General features: G+C 35.8%; 2 protein-coding genes across 2 annotated transcripts; one reads left to right on the top strand and one right to left on the bottom strand.

The window, feature by feature from the left end:
- Positions 1–465: 465 nt before the first annotated feature.
- LOC143566064 (oligopeptide transporter 5-like) lies at positions 466–23,758 on the top strand. Its single transcript, XM_077052851.1, has 7 exons — positions 466–917; positions 1,738–2,174; positions 2,799–2,896; positions 3,101–3,673; positions 20,205–20,463; positions 21,718–21,900; positions 23,041–23,758. The coding sequence occupies exons 1-7, from the start codon at positions 872–874 to the stop codon at positions 23,659–23,661; spliced, it is 2,217 nt and encodes a 738-aa protein (XP_076908966.1). The 5' UTR covers positions 466–871; the 3' UTR covers positions 23,662–23,758.
- LOC143566065 (uncharacterized) lies at positions 8,827–9,868 on the bottom strand. The gene is made up of 2 exons (XM_077052852.1): positions 9,446–9,868; positions 8,827–9,361 (listed from the first exon to the last, which is right to left on the bottom strand). The coding sequence occupies exons 1-2, from the start codon at positions 9,607–9,609 to the stop codon at positions 8,827–8,829; spliced, it is 699 nt and encodes a 232-aa protein (XP_076908967.1). The 5' UTR covers positions 9,610–9,868.
- Positions 23,759–25,034: the final 1,276 nt, after the last annotated feature.

Genomic DNA, 25,034 nt, shown 5'->3' with positions numbered 1-25,034 from the left:
ACAATGGTGTGCGAAAAGACACAGTGACGTAATATTTGTTTTGAATTTTATATAACAAAATCATACTCATATTAAAGATAAAAAAACGATTGTTATTATGATGAATTTTTTTTTAAAAAAAAATATCATACGAAAAAGTTATAGACGTTCTAAAATGATGGGGGTATTAACATGTGCCTTGCATGTGGAGAGAGAAAATGTATACTATTACCTCTATACCCTTTTCCTTTTGGTCAACACTTGACACATGTCAATTATTTATAGCTTCTCACATTTCTCATTTTTGTGACCCTTTGTAAAATAACTTGACCCTGTATAGATATTCGTGATTAAGATTAAGATTAAGATTAAGATTAAAATTATAAAAAGTTTAGGTATATATTACTTAATTAAGGCAATCATTGGAGTCTTAAGTTAATGAAAACCGAAAGGTAACATAACTGAAAAGGAACGATGGCACTAATTTCCAAACTGATAAAAGGTATTTCCAACAAGTACAATTATCTTGAAAACGAAAGTTGATGTTTATTTCTACCTCATATTCATCATCCAGACCCGTATTTTATCTTTGCTCTATATGTGCCTGTCCGGCCTTACCATATCCTCTTATATCACATTTTTCAACTATATCTTTTTGTCGCAAATTATTGTTAGTGCAATTATTATTTATTGGTCCTTAAATGCGCAATGAAAAAGTCAAGACAATGAATGAACGATTTTGTATGTGTCTTGATGCATACATACGAAACTAAGTTCAAGGCGTTGGCATAAGAGTTGGAGGTGAATCCAAGAGGAATATTCTACTCTATAAAATCTGCCGACCCTATAAAAACCTTAGTGCATTTTGCATTAAGTTCCTCAAAAGTTAACAATGGATATTTCACAAACTGATTCCCAGAAACTCAGTCCACAACCAGGTGCGTTAACTTCGCGTTACTAAAAAAAGACATCCGCATTTAAGTTTTCAAGCGTTGTAATAACTGCAAGTCGCTAGTCGACAGGGGGTGAAGACTAGTGATTGATTGGGATTAATAGGTGATTAATAGTTGGGATTCCTACAACCCTTATATTTTCGGCTTTTTTTGTTAAATTTCTACAATTCTTTCAATTCATATAATCAATTTTGTGAATTTTGTTTAGATTGTGGTTTGTATTTCCGGGAATTTGAACATATTTGTAACATGAAATATTTTTTTAATATTTAGTTGATTGTGATAAAAATTTAAAAATTGCTATAAATGACGGATTTGTGATAAAATAACGAGTCCGAAAGGGCGTCTAAAATTGGTTACAATATGTGATGTGACCTTAATTGTCTGTCGTGAATCCGCCGCTAGTTGGTCCTAGCAAATAGCGAAATAGTTTCTTAAAGTTTCATGACAGAATTAGAGGTTATTGATCGTGAATTTTGTATAGATCTTGGTTTAGTTTTCCGGGAATTTGAACACATTTGTAAACATCATGGAAAATTAAAAAGAAAAAAAATTCTGTTTGCGGCTAAAAATATACTATATGAAGGTAGGAATTAGTAGTCTTATTAATATACCAGAATTACAATGATTTTGTGGTGAAGATACATCGTAAAAGAAGTTTAGAACTCACTCACTAACTAGATGTTACAGAATAACTCACAAATGTCTTGAATCGGTGGTTAGTACTTGGAAAGTTATTTAGTGTGCTTAATTTTCATTTTCTTTAAAATTTTATGTTTCTGATTAATTAAAGTTTCATATCCAGAACTAGAGGTCAATGATTGTCCGGTCGAGCAAGTGCGATTAACCGTCCCGACAACTGACGATCCAACACTGCCGTGTTTAACTTTCCGGACATGGTTTCTAGGCATCATATCATGTAGTGTTCTTGCTTTCTTGAACCAGTTTTTCGGTTACAGACAAAACGCGTTATCAGTGTCTTCAGTTATAGCGCAAATTGTTGTTCTTCCGGCTGGAAAAATAATGGCCGCAAGTCTACCCACAAAAAGATTTAGAATCCTTAGATGGTCATTTTCATTGAACCCGGGACCTTTCAACATGAAGGAACATGTGCTTATTACTATATTAGCGAATGCAGGTTCCAGCTGGGTTTATGCCGTTGGGATTATTACTATTGTTAAAGCCTTCTACCATACCGACATTCATCCACTTGCAGCTTTGTTGTTAACACAAAGTACTCAGGTTAGTTTCTACATGTGATGTTAGTTAAGTTAATACATAGTTGATCAAGAAGATACAACCAAGAAAAGAGTTTGATAGAGTACATAGAATTAATCTTGAGAGAAAAAATATGAGATAATACTGGGTGTCACGATTGCAACACACCCTGATTTATAAGTAATTCTAAATTTGGTCGATTCAAACAAATTATAGTTTGGGAAACTGAAGTTGATTGCATGAAATTGACTTCTTAAATAACTAAAATAAAAGGTTAAAGCACTTTTATATAGAAAAGGATTTAAATCCAAAATCGGTAAATTGGGGAAACACGTTGAGACTGAAATTAGGATTCCAAACGATTGAATTCTGGTCTGCCAATTGAAACAAACTGCATATGGCATGTTTTACAAATGATTTGGCTTTATGATTATCCCTTGACATAGTTTACGTTATGTCCTTTTATAAAGCTATCAAACATATCATGTTTGTAGGTTGGTGGGTCAACCCGAACACGATACAAACCCAAAGGTCGTGTTACAAACATGAAGCTAAACACGACACCGATATCGGTTTAAACCCCAAAAAGAATTTTATATGGTGGTTTTTTTGTTATATATATTTTATTGTGGATGAGAAAATAAACAGCTTCTTGGATTTGGATGGGCTGGTCTATTCCGAAAGTTTTTAGTTGACTCTCCATACATGTGGTGGCCTTCTAGTCTCATTCAAGTTTCCTTGTTCAGGTTACATCCCTCACTAAATTTCAGTATTTATCAACTTGATTACATACTTTCGGTCTGGTCCACCATATTAAAAACTCAAAACTTAGTATTATTAAAATTGTACATTAATACTCTTTTACGGGTGTGGGCGACTCGTCCCGTACCTAATGGGTGGGCCCGCCAGACTGTAAAACCCAAATCAACTAACCTAAGCTTGAACCGTAGGGCATTACATGAGGATAAGAAGAGGCCAAAAGGGAGTCTATCAAGGGTGCAATTCTTCACAATTGTGCTAATATCTAGCTTTTCATACTATGTGGTTCCCAATTACCTGTTCCAATCCATCACCGCGCTCTCGTTCGTATGCTGGATATGGAAGGATTCCTTCAAAGCTCAACAAATCGGCTCAGGCCTTAAAGGGTTCGGTATTGGAGCTTTTGGCCTTGATTGGGCAACGGTTGCAGGTTTCCTCGGAAGCCCTTTAGCCACCCCCGGGTTTGCTATGGTGAATATGTTGGTCGGATACGTGATCATCTTTTACATGGTGATTCCGTTATCTTACTGGAACAATTGGTACGAAGCTAGAAGATTTCCCATGTATTCTTTCAAGACGTATCATGCTGATGGAACAAAGTACAATGTTTCAAAGGTTTTGAACCAAACATCATTTTCCTTCAATCAAGCAGGATATGATGAGTATGGAAAAGTTAACCTTAGCATATTGTTTGTACTAGCTTATGGTCTAAGCTTTGCAACGTTGGCTGCCACCATATCCCATGTGATTCTCTTCCATGGAAGGTATATACCTAACCTTTTATGATAGATGGTTTATCTTTAAATTTATTGTTTGAAGTTTACTAGAGGGCTTTCAATGATGGAGGTCCAATCGTTGGAAATTCCTCAATGAAAAGCGCATATGTGTCACACACTAACCTACGGACATAATTTGTATCATAACTTAAAAGACGTTAAAGTAAATTTCACGTGTCAATATCTATATTATTTTATTTCATGTAACGATCAAATGCACAAAAACATAACATCGTATTCAAAAGAAAGAAATAAACAACACAATCAAATACTTAAAACATAAATTGTTCTTTATTCATCATTGCAACCTAAGGTTCAATCTATTTTATTCTCTAGCTTCATCTCATATAGCAACATGTGTCATGCGTGAAAATATATATAGGTTGCCAACATAAAGATGAGCAAGTATCACGACTTTTTTTATATAATAATATTAAAAATGTTAATTTCTTGCGATATACATGAACTACATCAATTAATAAAACAAAAATATAAAAGGTCATTTCTGTCATCCAAAATAGGTTGAGTTACTCCGGCAGCGTTTGATCATACTAAAAAAGGATGAGGGTGAGGATGAGACACCAATAACCATAACTCAAAAATAAACATATAGTCACATGTGCATGTATCAACTAATTGAGCAATTGTATATCTACGCAAATAGTGAAATTGTAGTGAAAAATACAAATCTATTTAACTTGTGAAGGCATAACGCTCCCAAAAAAATAGTAAAAAAAGGGGTTTGTGATTATTCACCTTCACGAGTGGAATAAGTGATGAGATGGTGGTAGAAAGTTAAGATAGAAGCGTTCGAGCTTCTCGGGATACGTCGACAAAAGTTCCTAGTTGTTAACGATAATATTACTTAATTATAATGAAAATAATTAAAAGATTTTTGACAGATTTGAGATTCGACAAATAGAAATTATAGAATTATTAGCGTAACTATAATTATTATGTCTATAATTATCATTATTGTTATTATTTAATTTTATGTATTATTTTCAAATAAATAGGAATAAACATATAATATAATGAATGTAGTTCGGTTCATTAAGCGAGAGTGGTAAAAGGTTTTTTTTAAGAACTTAGAGTTAAAAATTAAGGATACATAAAAAAAACCGGGGTCCGGTTTATCAAACTAATGCTTATCTAATGTTATATATACATACTAATAACAAAAATTGATTAAAAATAAAAATTTAAAAGTAAAACCTAAAAACCAGGCTTGGGTGATGTAGATGTCGTGCTCCAATAAAAAACAAGAATTTATGAAGCTTAAATACCTATAACTAGTATGGGTAAGTAAGGTCGTCTCCACAGGGAATCAGTGGAAAGTGCAACTAAAGTTCATAATTACTAATTAATTAACTAATGTGGACAGACGATGTCAAGCGGTTTATAAAGATGATTATTATAACACACGCTTACTTTTAAAGCTGTAAACAATTATGAGGGAAAGATTTACTTCAGGTTCAGGTAAAGTGATAACCGACTATTCATAGATTCTTTGAGATTAATTGCGCAGTAATTACTAAACCTAACAGTTGGGTTGTGAGGACAAACGATACCCTAACCGAATTGTTGACACAACTGAACTCCGGTTTACCCAATTACCAGTTTAAAATATGAAAAATCAGTTATAAGCAATGACTAACGATTATTGGTTCAATGACATAAGAGCTAACCTACATGTGATGAACACAACCAGAAAAGTGATGCAAAGTTTGACAATCAAAATCATAAACTGTTTAAACAATCAATTCATAATGTAATACAAGATTAAAAACAATCAATCAAGTTCATACTCATTCAAAACATAGAATCTGATCAAAGTTAGTTAACACAAAACCCTAGCCTAAAGTGAATACAGTGGTTTAGCCTGACATCGGCATCACGAAGTAAAAACTTATCTGATGAGAGGATGAAAGCATGCGATGAACGGACGAACCGGAGGCTTCGGGATGGTGGAAAATCGTCCTAGGGCTTGTACTTGGTTGAAGGAATGAAGGATATGTCGAATGGGGGCTGAAAAACTGATTATTTCAAAGTTAGGGTAATTTTTCCCGTCAGGAGGATGTTAGCTTGGCGCTACCATCCCTGGGGTGAGACTTTCGCGCCGCGCTAAAGACTCAAAATTCTGATGATCATAGAGATACGCTGAAATCACCATCAGGACCCCTTAGCCCCGCACTAAGGGCGTTTGACAGAATATTCTTTATTTTCTTCAATTATACGTGCCAATCATCATGAGTCTTCTATATCTTCGTTCCAAGCCCGTAATTCATCCCGATAAGCATCCTTAACATGAAGTATCCTGAACACATAAATATGTTTGAAGTACCAAAGTTCACATAATATTTAACCTAAAATTAAACGAATAATATAATAATATACACGACTTGTGCCCGACCATCACATCCCCACACTTATCTTTTGCTTGCCCTCAAGAAAACTCTCATGCAACACATACACCTCGATCGATGATTCATAAATTACCAAGATTAATACTAGTGAGGTATAATGTTATACCCAATTCCCAAGAACTGATACTGTCAAGGTTGATAACCCACCAAATAATTTAATGTATCAATTTAAAACTATGGAACCGCCCAAACAAGTGTACTTTGTTTCCGGTTAAGGCACACAAAGTCATACCCCTCATAATATAATATCTCTCCTCTCGGTTTAATATCTGGACCAGCAAAAAATGTGCTACTATCTCTCTACCCTCTATACCAAGTATGAACATAATGTAATAAGCTTGGAAGCAAGTCATGTCTCCACCCATTACCCACCGGTTGCATAGAGAATAGAACTAAGGGTTTTGATGTGGCTTAGGTTAGGGCGTGGAAGCGGATTTATTTAGTAGCTTATGGTGGATGAGACCCAATTTATTTAAACAAACAAACAACTCACTCACTATTATTTACAAACAAAACTAACTCAAACATAGACTCTTTTTGAGCTTTTCTTTGATTTCCAACTTTTTTTTCTTTCTTTTTTTTTCTCTTTTTTTCTTTTTTTTAACAAATACTAACATCAATATATACAAACAACTGAATCGAGACATACGTACATTGTGTACTATGATCGACAAACAACTTATATACAACTCTTGACATATCGAATTTCATCCACAAGGTTAAAAATAATAAAGGCCAAGACAAACACGGTTTGTAATGTGGGTTAAACAAACGAAAGGGAAAAGACACAAACTTGGCTCCTAGGGGATAATGTAGGGTTGGGAGTATTTATTTATTTATTTTTTTCATGTAAAGGTCATTATATGTGGGTTTCTACAGTTCAATTTCTCCATACATGTGGTGGTATTAAGATCTCGAAATGCATGAGACAACCAAGTTCTAGATATCATGGGCATACTGGTTACTCTCTATAATGGCACTCGTATGACATGTGTATATACTATGTATTATATGTGTATTATATATGTGGTCAACTCACACACGTACCGGAGGAATAAGGTTGCCGATATAAACATGTGTACCTATCCCCATGACTCGATATCCCCATCTAAACAATCCATTTTATTTTTCTTTTTGAAAAGCATTTGCATGGGAAGACTTTCGAGAAGCTTAAAAACTGACCATGACCAAAGACCTATACTTGGCATTAATAATAGCAATAAACTATTTACAATTCCGGCTTTTGCGCACAATCAAGACACTCTAAGGCAAAAAATTTTTAATTTTTCCCCCATCCCCACACTTGAGGTTGACATTGTCCTCAATGTTTAAAATTTAGCATTGAAAAGAACATTAACGAGAACGGGGTTAAAATTGACTAATAATAAATTTTAAAACCGGGCTTAAAAATTATACAACTATACAATTACACTTTTAACAATAAAACTAATAAAACAAAAAGAATTATGAAAACAAAATCACCTGATAAGAAAAATAAGCCACTCAAATATACTCTTGGTTGCGCTCAACAAACCCGGCTCTTCAATTCACTCAACAGTATCTGCAAACTCTCACACGTGTAGAAGCACGCTTCTCACAACCATTAGGATAGGTCTTTTAAACCGTTTGCAAAACCGTTAATTTTAATTACCAAGCCAAGTTATATAAATTTCATAATTAAATTTGTTAAACTAGTAAAATTTTTAAAAGACCTAACTCACTTTCGTAGGAATCACGATTGCATTTAGCGTATGCAATAAGCCCTTTAAACCCCCCGGTAGCCCGGGTGGACGAGTAAGGTCTCGTGAGGGTTTATAGTGAACTACACCTACAAAGTTCGGATACAAAAAAAATATACACGTACCTGAATCAACCGTAGCAAAGTATGAACGCACCTTGGGAAGCTACAACTCATGTTAAGATGATTCTTTACCAAAACATTGCAAACTCTGACTTTTCCATGTGTGGCATCCCCGCACTTGACTTTTGCTACAATGGCATGCTTGAAATATAACGGTTAAACAAACTACAAAAAGCTAAAATAAAATACAAATTGAAAATAAAATTCGGGTTGCCTCCCGGTTAGCGCTAAGTTTTTGTTAAGGTCTTCAGCCAGACCGTTACCTGGTATGACGTTTACGGTGGTTAAAGCAGACACTTCCCTACCAAATTCCCTATAAAAGCTCGGTAGTTGACACACCTCGGCTCCACTTCTTCCTTCATGTTCAAGATGTCTGATAAACAATTACGGGTCGGTGTGAATGAACATTTACCTTCAGAATTTCCAACATATGCTCGGTAACGAACACGCCGAGCCCACACACTATTTCTTATCTTTGAAACATCAAATATTGATCGGGGCCGAACCGAGCATTTTCCCACCGAGTTTCCCGTGTAATCTCGGTAAGTGACATGTCGGACCCACACCTTATTTCCCATGGTTAATACTCGTGTAGACCGAATACAAGGCCATTTCATCAAATTTTGCTCAAGGTCTTCTAGACTCAGCTTTCTTTTTCTTGAACTTGCACTATTTCCCCCAACTTCATTTATCAGTGTGACTAGTATGGGAGAACAATTAGGATTCACATAGTTTACTTCAATCACCGGTCTTTCAAAGGTTGTTTTCAACAGGGTCTAAACTTTCAACTTCATGCCCAAAAAGATTCGAACTCTCCCATTTTATATCCTCATCATCAACCACAACTGATGCATTCATTGGCTCTTCGGTATTAGAGGAATTGGTGTGGTATTATTCTCCAAAACCAGATCCTCAAATTCATTCTCTGAAAGATCAAGAGCCTCTTCTATCACTTCCTCATCAACCATGGCACCACTAGCCAACTTTTCTTGTTCTCGTTCAATTTGAGCCCCCTCTTCAAATAGTTGACTCACTAGTTTATCTTGAGCGTCATTAAACGTCTCCTGGAGTTCTAACCTCCGATTTAAAGCCTGATTGTGAGCTTCTTGATCTCTCTTCATCTCCTTCAGAAAATCCATAACATCTTTCCAAGACACTTCTTTGTTACCCGAAGAATCTTCTTGATCTTGTTGATAATTTCTTTGATATGTACCACCATGATTATAATGTTGAGGGACTTCCTCGTATATTGGTTGAGGATGTTCATGGTAGTAGTAGTCATCCTCCTCTTGATAACTTACAAAACTTGGCGTATCGGACCCTTCACTATCATTCTCCGAATCATCCTCAAACTGGTAACAATTAATTCTCTTCTGAGATTGAGAATTGCTTTGATACAAGTTTTCATGGTTACCTGTTGTTGACCCATAGTAACCCTTATAATCAGATTAAGGCGATGAATAATTTTGGTACCGCATGTTGCGACCCTGCTGGTTGAAGCTCCTTTGGTTATCTGACTTGTAGAAGCCTTGAGAGTTTGGTGAAAGTGGGCCATGATATGAATGTGTACGGTACGAGTCATCGTCCTCCATGGCCTTATATCTTTCATGTGGGTCATAGACCCAACTCCACGTCATCTTGAGTTACCTACACACGTAAGACACACAAATACCAAGCGTAAAATCAACGAAGAAACAATTAAAAACAAAAATTAAAAACTAAGCTAAACTAGCACTTTGCGCGTTGATTCCCCGGCAACGACGCCATTTTGATGTAGATGTCGTGCTCTAATCAAAAACAAGTATTTATGAAGCTTAAATACCTAAAACTATTATGGGTAAGTAAGGTCGTCTCCACAGGGAATCAGTGGAAAGTGCAAGTAAAGTTCATAATTACTAATTAATTACCTAATGTGGACAAACGATGTCAATCGGTTATAAAGATGATTATTATAACACACGATTACTTTTAAAGCTGTAAACAATTATGAGAGAAAGATTCACTTCAGGTTCAGGTAAAGTGATAACCGACTAATCACAGATTCTTTGAGATTAATTGCGCAGTAATTTCTAAACCTAACAGTTGGGTTGTGAGGACAAACAATACCCTAACCGAATTGTTGACGCAACTGAACTCCGGTTTACCCAATTACCAGTTTAAAATATGAAAATCAGTTATAAGCCATGACTAATGATTATTGGTTCAATGACATAAGAGCTAACCCTACATGTGATGAACACAACCAGAAAAGTGATGCAAAGTTTGACAATCAAAATCATAAACTGTTTAAATAATCAATTCATAATGTAATACAAGATTAAAAACAATCAATCAAGTTCATACTCATTCAAAACATAGAACCTGATCAAAGTTAGTTTACACAAACCCTAGCCTAAAGTGAATACAGTGGTTTAACCTGACATCGGCATCACGAAGGATTCGCTTATCTGTTGTGAGGATGAAAGCATGCGATGAACGGACGAAACAAAGGCTTCGGGATGGTGGAAAATTGTCCTAGGGCTTGTCCTTGGTTGATGGAATGAAGGATATGTCGAATGGGGGCTGAAAAACTGATTATATCAAAGTTAGGGTAATTTTTCCCGTCAGGAGGATGTTAGCGTGACGCTAACATCCAAGGGGTGAGACTTTAGCGCCGCGCTAAAGACTCAAAATTCTGATGATCTTAGAGATACGTTGAAATCACCATCAGGACCCCTTAGCGCCGCGCTAAGGGCGTCTGACAGAATTTTCTTTATTTTCTTCCATTATTTTGCATAGGAAAGCGTGACAATCATCATGAGTCTTCTATATCTTCGTTCCAAGCCCGTAATTCATCCCGATAAGCATCCTTAACATGAAGTATCCTGAAACACATAAACATGCTTGAAGTACCAAAGTTCACATAATATTTAAGCTAAAATTAAACAAATAATATAATAATATACACGACTTTTGTCCGACCATCACTAGGGTAATTAGAACCCGCGCCCCTTGCCAGTTCATAGCTTACAAAACATGTGTTGGCCATCAGGCCAGAGTCTAAACATGATTATGGAATGGAAATGCTAATTTTTATACAATATTTAGTCTTGTTCTTCCCCAAATCATAAACCCTAGAATCGTATTTGGTTTAATTGATCAACGTTGACTAAAATTGATTTAGGGGTAAAGTTTATCGATTTAAAACAAACTCAAAGCATATAACAATTACATGAAACCATAAAGAATTTAGGATGAACGGAAAATTAGGGTTACGACTCCAACTAGATTGTGAAATTGATCTTATCAGCAAGGTACGATGCAGTTAGCTTAAGGTTTATAGTCGAGATGATTTGAGGAAGGCGCGGCGGCGCTTAATTGAAATATAATAGTGTATATATTGTGTAATAAGGACATATAAGTCGTGGTTTGTTTAAGACATAATTTCGAATCAAATAGCTGTCAGTTTATCATTAATTTCTATAACCAAAGTGTCGTTTGAACACGTTTTTGATTAGTGAACGATTTGGTATGACTAATTTCCTTGATTAAGTCAAAAATTAAGGAACTAGAAACAAGGGTATGTAGCGTCGGTGGTGACAATGGGAAGGAGGGAAAAGGGTGAGGTAAATTTATTAAATTGCAATTTAGTCCCTAAACATAGATGGTGGTACACAAGGGGGTTTAAGTTTAGTTATGGGGTATATTATGCATATTTCTCATAGTTATTATAAATTAAGTTAAAAATACATGCAATAAATATACTAAACAAACGTGAGATTTTATTGACGAATTATCTGAATACAAACCGGGTCAGATAAATATTACAAATATAAGGAACAGAAAACCCGAAATGTTACAGCATTCACTACATTGGGAAATTTCGTCCCGAAAATAGAGATTAAGCCGTAACAAAAAGGTGCGGGTAATTGGTTATCATTTGGTTTTCTTGCTCCCAAGTGAACATGAGGCCACATTTAGATTCCAACGAACTTTGACAAGCGGTATGTGGCTTCGTTTGGTTTCTTTGTCCATACGATCCATGATTTCAACAGGTCTCTCAATAACGCGCGTAGATTCATCAATTTGTACTTCCGCGAGGGGTGTGTGAAGATTCCTCGGCTAAGCACTTCTTGAGATTGGAAACATCAAAGGTTGAATGAACATTCGATAGCTCTTCATGGAGATCGAGTCGATACGTAACTCTACTAACCCTTTCAACGATCTAAAATGGACCAACGAATCAAGGAGATAATTTATGTCTTTTACCAAAGCGAACTACCCCTTCCATGGGGATATTTTGAGGAGAACTTGATAACCAACATTAAACTTGAGAGGTTTACGGCACTTATCGGCGTAGCTCTTTTGACAGCTACGAGTTGTAAGAATATTTGACGAATAAGAGCGATCTGATTGAAAGTTTCTTGAACCATCTCAGGACCAATGATTTGCGATTCACCAATCTCGTTCCAACAAATCGGGGAACGACATTTTCGGCCATAGATATATTCGAAGGGTGTCATGCCAATACTAGTCTGAAAACTATTATTGTAGGAAAACTCTACAAGTAGTAAGTGAGTATCCCAATTTCCACCAAAATCTACTGCGCAAGAGCGGAGCATATATTCGAGAGTTTGAATTGTTCTCTCGGATAGACCATCGGTTTGAGGTTATAAACAATGCTCAGATGAATGGTCAAAGGTGTTACATGGTGGCAAATGATGTTCTTGACATAGAGTCGAGCTAATTCGCTTATGGAGGACTTTTTTCATATAGGTATGAAGTGAGCCAACTTGGTCAATCGATCAATAATCACCCGAATGCTATCAATACGACTTTGAGTAGTGGGGAGTTTGGTACTGAAATTTGTGGCTATGTTTTCCTAGTTTCAAAAGGGGATCAGAGGTTTCTTGAGCAAACCAAATGGCTTTTGATGCTCGGCTTTAATCTTAGACAAAGTGAGGCATTTAGATACCTATACCTTGATATCTTTATTCATTCCCGGCCACCATAACATGGGATGAAGATTGGCATACATTTTATCCGCACCGGGATTAATAGAGTACCGGGACCTATGAGCTTCATCAAGATGAACATGCGAAGACTGTCACGATGGGGAAACCATAAACGGTTAAAATAATAGAGTGAACCATTACCTTTGGTTTCAAATTGGAGTTCGGCGCCACATGGCATCTCATCGTGTATACTTACTTCAGTGACCGAGACGTGTTGTGCATCGAAGATGCGGTATTAGAGATCGGATTGCATGGTGACACATGAGTAAGACGGATTTAATATGACTCATATGACTAAGAGCATAGGCCACGACATTCTCCTTTCCGGGGTGGTAGCGAATTTCGCAATCGTAATCGCTTAACAACTCGGCCCATCATCTTTGTCTCATACTGAGGTTCTTTTGGTAGAAAATGTGTTGTAAACTTTTATGGTCAGTGAGGACCACACATTTCGTGTCGTGAACGTAGTGTCTCAATATTTTTAAGGCAAACACGACCACACCAAGTTCAAGATCTTGCATCGTGTAATTTTCTTGTGAACCTTGAGTTGACGCGAGTTGTAAGCAATGACCTTGTCTCGTTGCATAACACAACCAAGACCTTGGATGGAAGCGTCACAAAAGACAACAAAATCGTTGTTGTCCTCGGGAAGATCAAGGGTCGGAGCATTGCAAAGCATGTCCTCTAGAGTTTGAACGCCTCCTCTTGATTGAAACCCCATTCATAATCTTTCCTTTTGTGGGTTAGTGTGGTAAGGGGTGAAGCAATCTATGAAAAGTTGCGAATAAAACGACCGTAATACCCCACTAAAGCACGAAATGAACAAACCTCACTAGAGAGGACGGGGTCCTCCAATTTTTTAACGGCTTTGATTTTAGCGGGATTAACACGAATACAAGTCGTTGACAATGTGGCCCAAGAATTGGCCTTGCTTTAGCCAAGATTCTCATTTGGAGAATTTAGCGTAAAGTTGTTCTTTTCGCAACGAATCGAGAATGGAGAGTAAATCATCTTTGTTCTCGGTCTCAAATTCTTAATATATCGAGATATCGTTGATGAAAACAATCACCAACTTGTCAACGTATGGTTTACAAGCACGATTCATAAGGTCCATGAAAACTGCGAGAGCTTTAGTCAACCCAAAAGGCATAACGCGAAACTCAAGGTGGCCATAAAGAGAATGGAAGGCGGTCTTGGGTATGCTATCTTCTTGGACACGGAGTTGGTGGTAACCCAAATGGAGAACAATCTTAGAGAAACATGTGGCTCCTTGGAGTTGATCAAAAAGATCATCGATACGCGGAAGGGGATAACGGTTCTTAGTAGTAAGCTTATTGAGCTCACGATAGTCGATAGACAAACGATGAGTATCGTCTTTCTTCTTCACAAACAATACAAGTGCACCCCACAAAGACGAACCAGAGGGAATTAAATCCTTGTTCGTGAGTTCTTAGATTTGGTTGGAGAGTTCTTGCATTTCGAAAGGTGCGGGACAGTAAGGTGCTTTGGCAATAGGGTTTGCTCAAGGTACGAAGTCAATACAGAACCCCACTTGAAAAATGGGTGGGAGTCCGAAAATGTCATTGGGAAAGACTTCGGGGAAGTCGCCAACAATCGGGATATCGCAGAGTTTCTTTTCTTCATGGGATTTTGTAGTGACATGGGCAAAAATTGCGGAATACTTCTTGAGTAAGAACCGTTGGGTTTCGAGGCACAACATGAGGTTTAGCTTTGAGAATTGTCTTTCTCCGGGAAATTTTAGAACTACTCCCCATCGATAGGGATTCAAATAAGTTAATCGAAACATAAAATTTCGGCATGGTGGAGAGAGAGCCAATCCATACCGACGATGTCGTCGAAGCTGCCCATTTTCATAGGGGTAAGGTCGATAAAGAACTTTCACCCATTAAGAGTGAGCGTGAAATTACGGATAACGGAGTCAATAGAGACCGAACTACCGTTAGCTATCTCTACCGTGAAGGCGTTAAATAATTTACTATGGGGCACATCAAGTATGTATTTAAAATAAAAGGAAATAAAGCTCCTATCGGCTCCCGAATCAAATAATACTGAAGCATGGTGCTTATTAACTAGAAAATTACCGTTCACCATATTGTTCGAGTTTCGGGCTTGATGAGCATTGATGTTGAAAGCTCACCCTTGAGTTCCTTGAGGTGCTTGGGCCTGAGAAATTGAAGCTTGAGGGGTTGGAGCTTGAAAGTCTTGCATGACCATGAGTTGGGCTTGAGGAATTTGAGAAGCCATGATTTGGGGTACTTGTGGTTGGTTAGCTTGAACTTGGTAGGCTTAGGAGGTGTAGTAGCGTAGTGGTGCGACATAGACTATGTGGGCTTGAGCGAGTCGAGGACACGCGTTGTAGAGGTGATTTGGATCACCGTAATTGTAACAAGCGCTAATGGTAGTAATGATTGGAGAACGGGGTATGGCTCGGTTGGGTTCATTTGACGGTGCGAACCGCGGTGAAGTGGCTTGCATAAGAGGTGATTCCCGACAATATTGGGTGAGGTGGCCGAACCGGTGCCAATTTTTGCACACCCATCAAGTGGATTGGGTTAATATTGGGTGAGGTGGCCGAACCGGTGCCAATTTGTGCACACCCAATAAGTGGATTGGGTTAGATGGTGGCATTGAAAAGTATTGCAATACGGGTGTAGGCCGGTGTAGGGCTTCTTGTTTGAAAGGGCATGTTGGGTTTGCGGTTGGGCCAAGACAAAGTTTTGAGAGTTGGGCTTTCTTTTGTTGTTGAGGTAGTGGGAAGAGCAGTTGTTGTTGTTGTGCTTGGTGGATTCAGGCTTAGAGGATTCGCGCTTGGATTCTTTAGTGGGCTCGGGTGTGGGATTATTATTGGGCTTCTTGGAACTTTTCCGCGTTAAGGTTCCGGCCTCAACGTGGTTTTCGGTGAGGGTATCGGCTAGGGTGATGGTATCATGAAGAATTTTTGAGTCAGGACTAGGGATGGAATCTTGAATTTTGTATAGGTAAACCCGAGATATACTTATCGATAGAACGATCATGAGGAGTGAGCATGTGCGGGATGAGGAGGCTCAGTTCTTGGAACTGATCATTGCAAGCAACATTATCAACTCCTTCTTGCTTCAAATTCCAAAACTCTTCTTCCTACTTTCGGAGTTTATATTTCGGGAAAAAAAATTTTAAGCATGAGCTTCTTGAGATCATCCCACGACTTGGCCATGGAAATCTCAGCCTCAAGAGAGTAATTCTCGCTATTCCACCAAATGAGGGCGTCTTGTACAAAGACACCCGAGCCGTAGGTAGTTTTTATATCTTCCGGACACGCACTATTAAGGAACACGCTTACCTCGGCCCCAACGTATTTGGGCGGGTTAGCACCCCTGAATTGTTTGAAAGAGCAAGAAATTGGGTTAGGATTCATGGGTGTGGTAGCAGCGTTCACAGTTTGGAGCTGATAAATGAGTGTTGGAACGGCTTCCATGATATCCTTCATAATGCGGGAAGACATGCTACGGCCAGGGTTGCTGGTGCGACGGTTATGGTTGATGAGGCGGGAAGACATACTACAAGGATAAAATGTGTAAAGTTTTATGAGACTCGGGTAAGTATTGCAAGTATAAAAGTTTGCGTAAATTGATACTTGTGAATTTTATTAATAATTTGAGGTTGCGATTGCGGTTGAGGTTGAAAATATTATCACTTAAGAAACTTGATTATGTTAAGGTCTATCTTCTTTAGCATTATGAAAGAGGAAAAAAAAGGAAAAAGAAGCATTAACATAACTTAAAATGAAATATAAGATTTAATTTGTTGGTTAAGGCTTCATGAACCACCATGATTCCTTCCAACAAAAGGAAAATTTTCGAAAACCAAATAAAATTCATTGTTGAAATATCCATGTATCACCATGGCTTTTCTTCGAAAAAAAATCGATTAAAATGGAATTGAGGGGTGGGGGTATTGAGGTAGATAGTTGAAGTAATTCGGGAACCACCATGTATATATATACTTCACCCATCTATTCAACTAAAACACAATACAAAAAAAATGAGTTTAGCCATGAACCACCTTGAATTCGGTTATAAATTAAGTGTTTAATCGTCACATGACCACGTTTGATACAATGAGGGTAGTAGATTCATGGACGTTTGTTGTGATATGTTTTGGCCTAATAAGTTTCATACCCTCGCCGAACCCTCTAGGAAAGCAACCGGGTCTCACGGTTGATTTAGATTAATGCGCATTGCACTTCCTTAGGCTCGCAAGCCTTGGTGTCAAGGGTTCGGCGAACAAGTGTATCCCCTCTATTTACCACATATCCGTCACACGAATCATCCTCAAGGAGAAGGGAGTACAAATGTGGGATTTCTTAAGAAATTTCCCAATTAAAAATTGTCATAGAGTTTTGAAAATGATTTTGAGAGTGAGGCATAGCCTCGGATTAAGTGTATGCTTATGTGTAAAATTGTATATGATAAACAACTTAAATATGCTAAGCTATGTACACAAATTTAAACAAGTAGGGTGCATGTATAGGAATACATATAGGGACCCTAAGCATACTACTATGTCGTTACGTCTAACCATCTATCTTATAGCATATGGCTCTGATACCAATCTGTCACACCCCAACCTATGACGGAACAAGCCGGGACATGACATAATTTGTATCATAGCTCAAAATACACTAAATTAAGTTACACATGTCAATATCTAAGTTATTATATTTCATATAACAATCAAATACATAAAGCATAACATTGTTTTCAAAATAAAGAAATAAACAACACAGTCAAAGACTTAAAAAGTAAATTGTTCTTTATTTATCATTGCAACCTAAGGTTTAACCTATTTTTTTTCTCTTGCTTCATCTCATATAGCTGCATGCTTCATGTGTGAAAAAATATATAGCTTACTAACATAAAGTTGATCAAGTAATCACGAATTTTGTATTTAATAATATTGAAAATGACAATTCATTGCGATAAATATGAACAGAATCAATTAATAAAACAAGAATATAAAAAAGGTCATTTCCGTCGTCCCAAACGGGTCGAGTTACTTCAGTGACGTATTATCATACAAAATGAGGATGAGATACCAAAAAACCATAACTCAAAAATAAACTCATAGTCGCGTTCGCACGTATCAACTAATTGAGAAATTGCATATCTACGCAAATAGTGGAATTATAGTGAAAATGACAAATCTATTTAATTTGTGAATGCAAAACGCACCCAAAAATGTAAAACAGTAAAAAGGGGGTTATGATTACTCACCTTAAGGAGTGGAATAAGTGATGAGATGGTGGTAGAAAGTTAAGATAGAAACGTTCGAGCTCCTCGGGATACGTTTACAAAAGTTCCTAGTTGTTAACGGTAATACTAATTAATTATAAACGAAATAATTACAAGATTTATGACGGATTTGATATTCGATAGGGTTTTACATAAACCTCTAACTAAAGTATTAGTGCAACTAGCATTATTATGACTATTATTATCATTATTGTCATTCTTTAGTTTTAGGTTTGATTTTCAAACATATGGAAATAGACATAATATAATGAATATAGTTTGGTTCATTAAGAGTGGTAAAAGGCTCTTTTAAGAAATTAAATTTTAGGATACATAAACAAAAGCCAAGGTCTGGTTTATCAAAATAATGCTTATCTAATGTTATATATGCATATTAATAACAAATATTGATTAAAAAGGAAAATTTAAAAATAAAACCTGAAGACTGGGCATGGTGGGACTCAAAACTGCGCCCCTGGCCAATTCATAGCTTACAAAACACGTGCTAGCCGTCAGGCAGAGTCTAAACATGATTATAGAATGGAAATACTAATTTTTATACAATATTTAGTCTTGTTCTTCCCCTAATAATAAACCCTAGAATCCTATTTTGTTTATTTATCAACGTTGATTTAAATTTGACTTGGGGTTAACATTTATCGATTAAAAATGAACTCAAAGCATATACCAATTACCAGAAACCGTAACGAATTGAGAGTGAAAGGAAAATTAGGGTTACGACACCAACTAGATTGTGAAATTGATCTTAACAGCAAGGTACAATGCAATTAGGTTAGGGTTTATATTCGCGATGATGTGAGGAAGGTGTGGAGGCGTTTAATTGAATTATAATCATTTTTATATAGTGTAATAAGGTCGTATAAGTCGTGGTTTGTTAAAGACGCAAAATCGAATCAATTAGCTGTTAGATTATTATTATTATTTTCTATAACTAGAGTGTCGGTTAAACACGTTTTTGATCAATAAACTATTTGGTATACTAATTTCCTTGGTTAAGTCGAGAATTAAGGAACAAGAAAGAAGGGGGGTGGGGGTGGGGGTAAATTGATTAAATTGTTATTTTGTCCCTCAACATAGATGGTGGATACACAAGGGGATTTAGTTTAGTTAGGGGGGCATATAATGCATATTTCTTCTAGTTATAATCAATTATGTTAAAAATACATGAAATAAATATACTAAACAAATGCGAGATTTTATTGACGAATTATCCGAGTAAAAACTTGGTCAGGTAAAGATTACCAATATAAGAACAAAAATCCCGAAATGTTACAATATATTTGTGAGATTTTCTTAGAGCATGACATGTATAAAGAATTTATTAATTTGACAGGAGAATCATATCCGTCAACTTCTATATCTTCATCTCTTTTATTAACTAAATATCACATTTCTCTTAATTTTGTTTAACATACCACTTCAGATTCTCTATCTTTATTATATTTAACTCATAGACACTTATTTTTTTTCCTTAGTTATACACTCACAAATATTTATAGAGGTGATGAACAGTTCTTTTCTATAGTTAGAGTATTGCTATTCAACAAAATTCTAAATTATACAGATAGATATGGAGAAAGAGAACCTAATAGAGATGAAAAATATAGAAAATCTATATATTTTATAGATAAAAATAGATACGGAGAAGTTGATGTGAATGCTTTTAGTTCGTGTGGAGACAAGTCAACCTTTGTAGCAATCAAGTTCTTACCGGCATGATTTCAGCCATCGATAGTTTTTGACGGTAGCCATGACAAATATTAATAAAATTTCTTTATTGATATATTTTTTTATTTTTCAATTCTCTGTTGCGTATGAACAAATATTTATTCTTTTTTTTGGGTCGTCCGTTGGTAATTATTGACATGCTTAAGTTGTTGATGATGGTCAATTTTCTAAGACTGATCGTTTTCGTCAAATGATCAGGACAATTTGGGAGCAAACAAAAGCATCAATCAGGACAAATATAGGGGATGTACATACTAGGATGATGAAGAAAAACTATGAAACTGTCCCTGAATGGTGGTTTCATTGTCTTCTGATATTGGTGATTGGACTTGCTTTGCTTACATGTGAAGGCTTTGGGAGGCAGTTGCAGCTTCCTTACTGGGGAATCATTTTGGCAATTGCTTTGGCTTCTCTCTTCACCTTGCCCATTGGTGTTATTGTTGCCACCACAAACCAGGTGAAATTAAGATCCATTTATGCATCTTTGCATTATACATGAGCAAATCATATATGTAAATAGTCAACTTGACCATTAGAGTTTATGAAAACGATCTTCACAATTTTTTACAAGAATATTATTTGACTTTGTATATAGTGTTACAACCAACCACAGATTGTCATGTGATACATAGTATTCGACCAATTATAAATTACTTTTTTAATTATATATTTATAATTCTATTATTTATTTTTATATTAGAAAATAATAAATATTACAATTTTTTTACTTTTACCTTTTAATTGATTTAACATTTTTAGACATGCTTTTATTTTTATGAGATAAGCTTAGCATCATGGAAATCTAGTGCGTGAGAAAACACATGTGAAGAATTAGTTGATTGGTAACTTTTTAAAAGTAAACGTCATTTTCTTTGGAATAAAGGTTTTCTCTTAAATCTTGAGCTATTAAAAAACTATATCAAATTTGTCATTTTGGTATTGTAATGTTCGGCTATTTAGAAATATATTGTACAATTTTAGTTCTTCTAACATATTTTCTGTTATAAAAAATGTCTACATATACACATTGTTGTCTGCCGCATGAATGGGTTGGGTTGGATATGATGCGTCAGAATAGGTTTGGGACAGAAAGGATATGAGTCAGAATGATTTTTTTCTAAAAAAAATGTTAGGATAAGTATGGGTCATGTGTAAAGTTAATTATCTTGATCCAAGTACATGTTATAATACAAAGGGTTTCAAAAAACTTTATAAAAAAAATCAATAGAAAAATAATAACTCAAAATATAAATAAAAAAATAAAACAATTAAAATGTTTACCCCGTCGTCCTCATTCGTTAAAATAAATAATAATAAGAAAAAAAAAAAGGAAACCCGTTTCGTCTCAGTTCAGGTTCATTTTTTTTCGTGCATTTTTTGGGTTTAGTTTTGGTTCTTTTTCCGTTTTGGCCAGTTACGGTTTCGATGTTTCGGTTTATGTTCGGTTTCTGTTCGGTTCGTGGGTTTTGTTTGAAATAAAATAGGATGGAGATTGTCTTAGTCCATTCTAACCCATAAACAAACTCATTCTAACCCATAACCAAACTCACTAGCATTTCCTCAACCCATCTCCTTGGAAAAAACTTTTCATCCATCATGACTCATCACAATTTTAAAAGTTATTCATATTGACCAAAAATAACCCATTTGAATTTGTTTTGCCACCCATTTAGTGAGTTGTCTTGATTGATGAATTGCTTAAATAATTCAGGGAGTCGGACTTAATGTCATCACAGAGCTGATCATAGGATATCTATACCCCGGCAGACCACTTGCCAACGTGGTATTCAAAACCTATGGTGACAACAGCATGCGACAAGCCATACAGTTTCTAAGTGACTTCAAACTAGGCCATTATATGAAGATCCCACCAAAGTCCATGTTCATTGTTCAGGTACAAATTTATACACACAATCTTACTATATTATTAAAGCAATACAATATATTCATACAGGGCCGTCCCCAAGAATCCTCAAAAAGTCGAGGGCTCGGGGCAAATGAAAAAATGGGCCCCCAAAATTTAAAAACTCAGTAACTTGTATATATAAAAATCCAATATTACAACGATAGTTATAATAACAATTAACAAAGTTATTGTAAGAATGGTCAAATTTGAATACTTAAACAATTCGCGCGTCTCTTTTAACATTTTTAATTTTCAATCAAAAGTCATTTCGGTCTTTAAATATAAAAAATAAAGAAACATAAGACAAATGGGCATATTAGTAAACTAGCAGTCAAGAATAAAATCAAATAAGATTGGACCTCAATTTTAGTGGCTTGTGTTTCCTGTTGATTGTTGAACAACAAATAAAATTAAAAAAAAGAAAAAACTATTAAATGCAAGGGCTTCCTATTGAGCAACAAATAAAATATAAAAAACATAGAGCAAGAATCGAACACATGACCACTTGTTTGAAGGAAATGGGCCTTAATAGTTAAACCAACCTACATCTTTTAGCATGGATTGGTTTATTTATATATCATATAATAAATGTGTAAAAATAGTTATGGGCCTATAATATGGTGGGCCTTGGGCCGTTGCCCTCTCTGCCCACCCTATGGGCCGGGTCTGTATTCATATGTCCTTCAACTAGTTTGTCCACATAGGTTTCCAAGTCATCCGGTTTACATCTATAGAATTATCACATAATTCACTAATTAATATTTTCTATAATCATAACCAACTATTTCCTTTCAAATAATTTAAAAATCGATTTTAACCACAATTAATTATTTATAACTGATTTTGTGTTCCTTTTTTTAGTATGATTGTTATTTTAGCAATTTAATGATTTGTATATTTATATAGTTTCTCATTCCACTATTTATATATATTTTTCCTACATCTTGTGGTTTTGTAGAAAACAAGGTAAAAAATTCTTATGATATCTACATATATATGACGTTTGAAATATTTTTTTATCCGTATATAACACGGGTCAGTATCCTAGTAAATAATAAATAAACACCTAAGTTATAAATCCTTCGCAATTATACATGACACTAACTAATTGCGTTTATTACCTAAAAGTTGGTAGGAACGATCATCGCATCAACTGTCTACTTTGCTACATCTTGGTGGCTCCTCACAACTGTCGAGTTCATATGTGACCCGGCCAATCTACCAGTGGGCAGCCCATGGACCTGCCCAGGAGACGACGTTTTCTACAACGCGTCAATAATATGGGGATTGGTGGGACCGCAACGCATGTTTGGAAACCTCGGGTTGTACTCAAAAATGAACTACTTCTTTTTGTTTGGAATACTTGCACCAGTGCCCTTTTGGTTTCTTTCACGCAAGTACCCCGAGTGGAAATGGCCTCGACTTGTTAATATTCCAATCCTTATAAACTGTCCCGGACCACCAGCTAAAGCAGTGAACTATAATATGTGGTTTGCTGTGGGGATGTTTTTTAACTTTGTTGTTTACAAGAGGTTCAAGAGTTGGTGGGCGCGACATAATTATATATTGTCAGCTGGTTTAGACGCGGGTGTGGCATTCATGGCTATCCTTTGCTATTTGGTGTTACAAAATAGGAATATTAATGGACCAGAGTGGTGGGGTTTAGAGGTGGATGATCATTGTCCACTGCCCAATTGTCCTTCAGTTTCTGGTACTGTCCAGGTTCCAGGATGTCCCGTAATCCAATGAAACATCCTAGTTTTAACGTTTTATATATGTTGTGTTGAAAAGTAGAAAGTTAACGCAAGATGTATGTTACACGAATGTTATGACATTTAAGAATTATGACGTATGCTTTGATCTTGCTTAAAATGCATCTTTTCGTACAAAATACAAGAGAATTTAAAGAAAAGTAGAGTGGCGGCATAACCAGGGAGGTGTACGTGTCGGTTAGGTAGATTATTAGTTAAAACAAAATTTATAACCGATGATTCGATTTAGATTTTCTCGATCATTTATTTTAGTTATGAACCGTACGATTCAGTATTTCTCAGGTGTAACTTAAACAATAAACCAATTATTACGAATACTCTTTGACATATTTAAATTAATTCATATAATAGTCAGAATTGTGTAGTCAAAGATTGTAACCATCTCTATATGTATCTCTCAATTAAATGGAAAGTATGAACAATCGATGCCATTAATATAGGGTATGCACACATCTCCATCAAGAAGTCCCGATTCAGACTACTACCCATTGTCGCTACAGTGCCAACCACTTCACCCCTGTCTTTGACTCCGATCATCATTCAACTTATAGCCACAGCCCATTTACCTATATTGGGTGACCTCTACTGGTCTATAAAGACGGTTGTGGTGGAGCAACTCTTGATTGGAAAATCAAAAATAAAATGTAGAGCAGATTTGTTAACATTAACTTAAACCTCTAGCTCTATAGATGGGTTTTAACGTTTCATATTTTGTTATTTAAGCTATTTATTTCTTGCAAAAATACAACATTTGAAATTTATTCCATATTCAAGCAAATAATAAGAACACTTTTAGGAAACCTATATCTTACAAACTCTATCACGTTATCCCATGTTTCCTTGGCAAATGTTCCATGAAACAAATTTATTCCATATTATGCAAATCCGACTTCGCATGTTTCATTGAAGAAAAAACATTTTTCAAACGATAGATCAACATGTATTGGCTGTTTGCGATGGTTGAAACCTTGAGGTGAACCGGCGAAGGAGATGAGGCAATGGTCATTTGGTTGATAGAAAGAAGCTGACCGGTTGCTGACGCGACAACCGATGTTTTTGTTTGTTTATTTATTTATTTTTTATTTAAGTATTATGTTTAAGAATGTTAATTGGGTTGGGTTTATTGACCCATTCTGTGAGTAGTTTGAGCTTTTTGTTAATCTATATATGGGGTATGGGGTATTGTTGGTCCATATTTAATGTTTGTTAATAATCTTTATAGATTTTAAAAGCTTTTTTATAATTTAAAAAAAGAATATTCGTTACAAAAAAAATGTAAGTAAACTTTTCATAGTTAATGGGTTCGAATATATTCTCTTAAAATGATACTGGGTTCGCTCGCCGAAAAAG

This window comes from Bidens hawaiensis, unplaced genomic scaffold (genome assembly GCF_021521415.1).
Source record: "Bidens hawaiensis isolate Kalapana, Puna unplaced genomic scaffold, B.hawaiensis_p1.1 tig00022687_1, whole genome shotgun sequence".
In the NCBI taxonomy this organism is placed as follows: domain Eukaryota; kingdom Viridiplantae; phylum Streptophyta; class Magnoliopsida; order Asterales; family Asteraceae; genus Bidens; species Bidens hawaiensis.
Note: the sequence above shows the minus strand (reverse complement) of the source record. Positions and strands in the feature narration are given on the sequence as shown.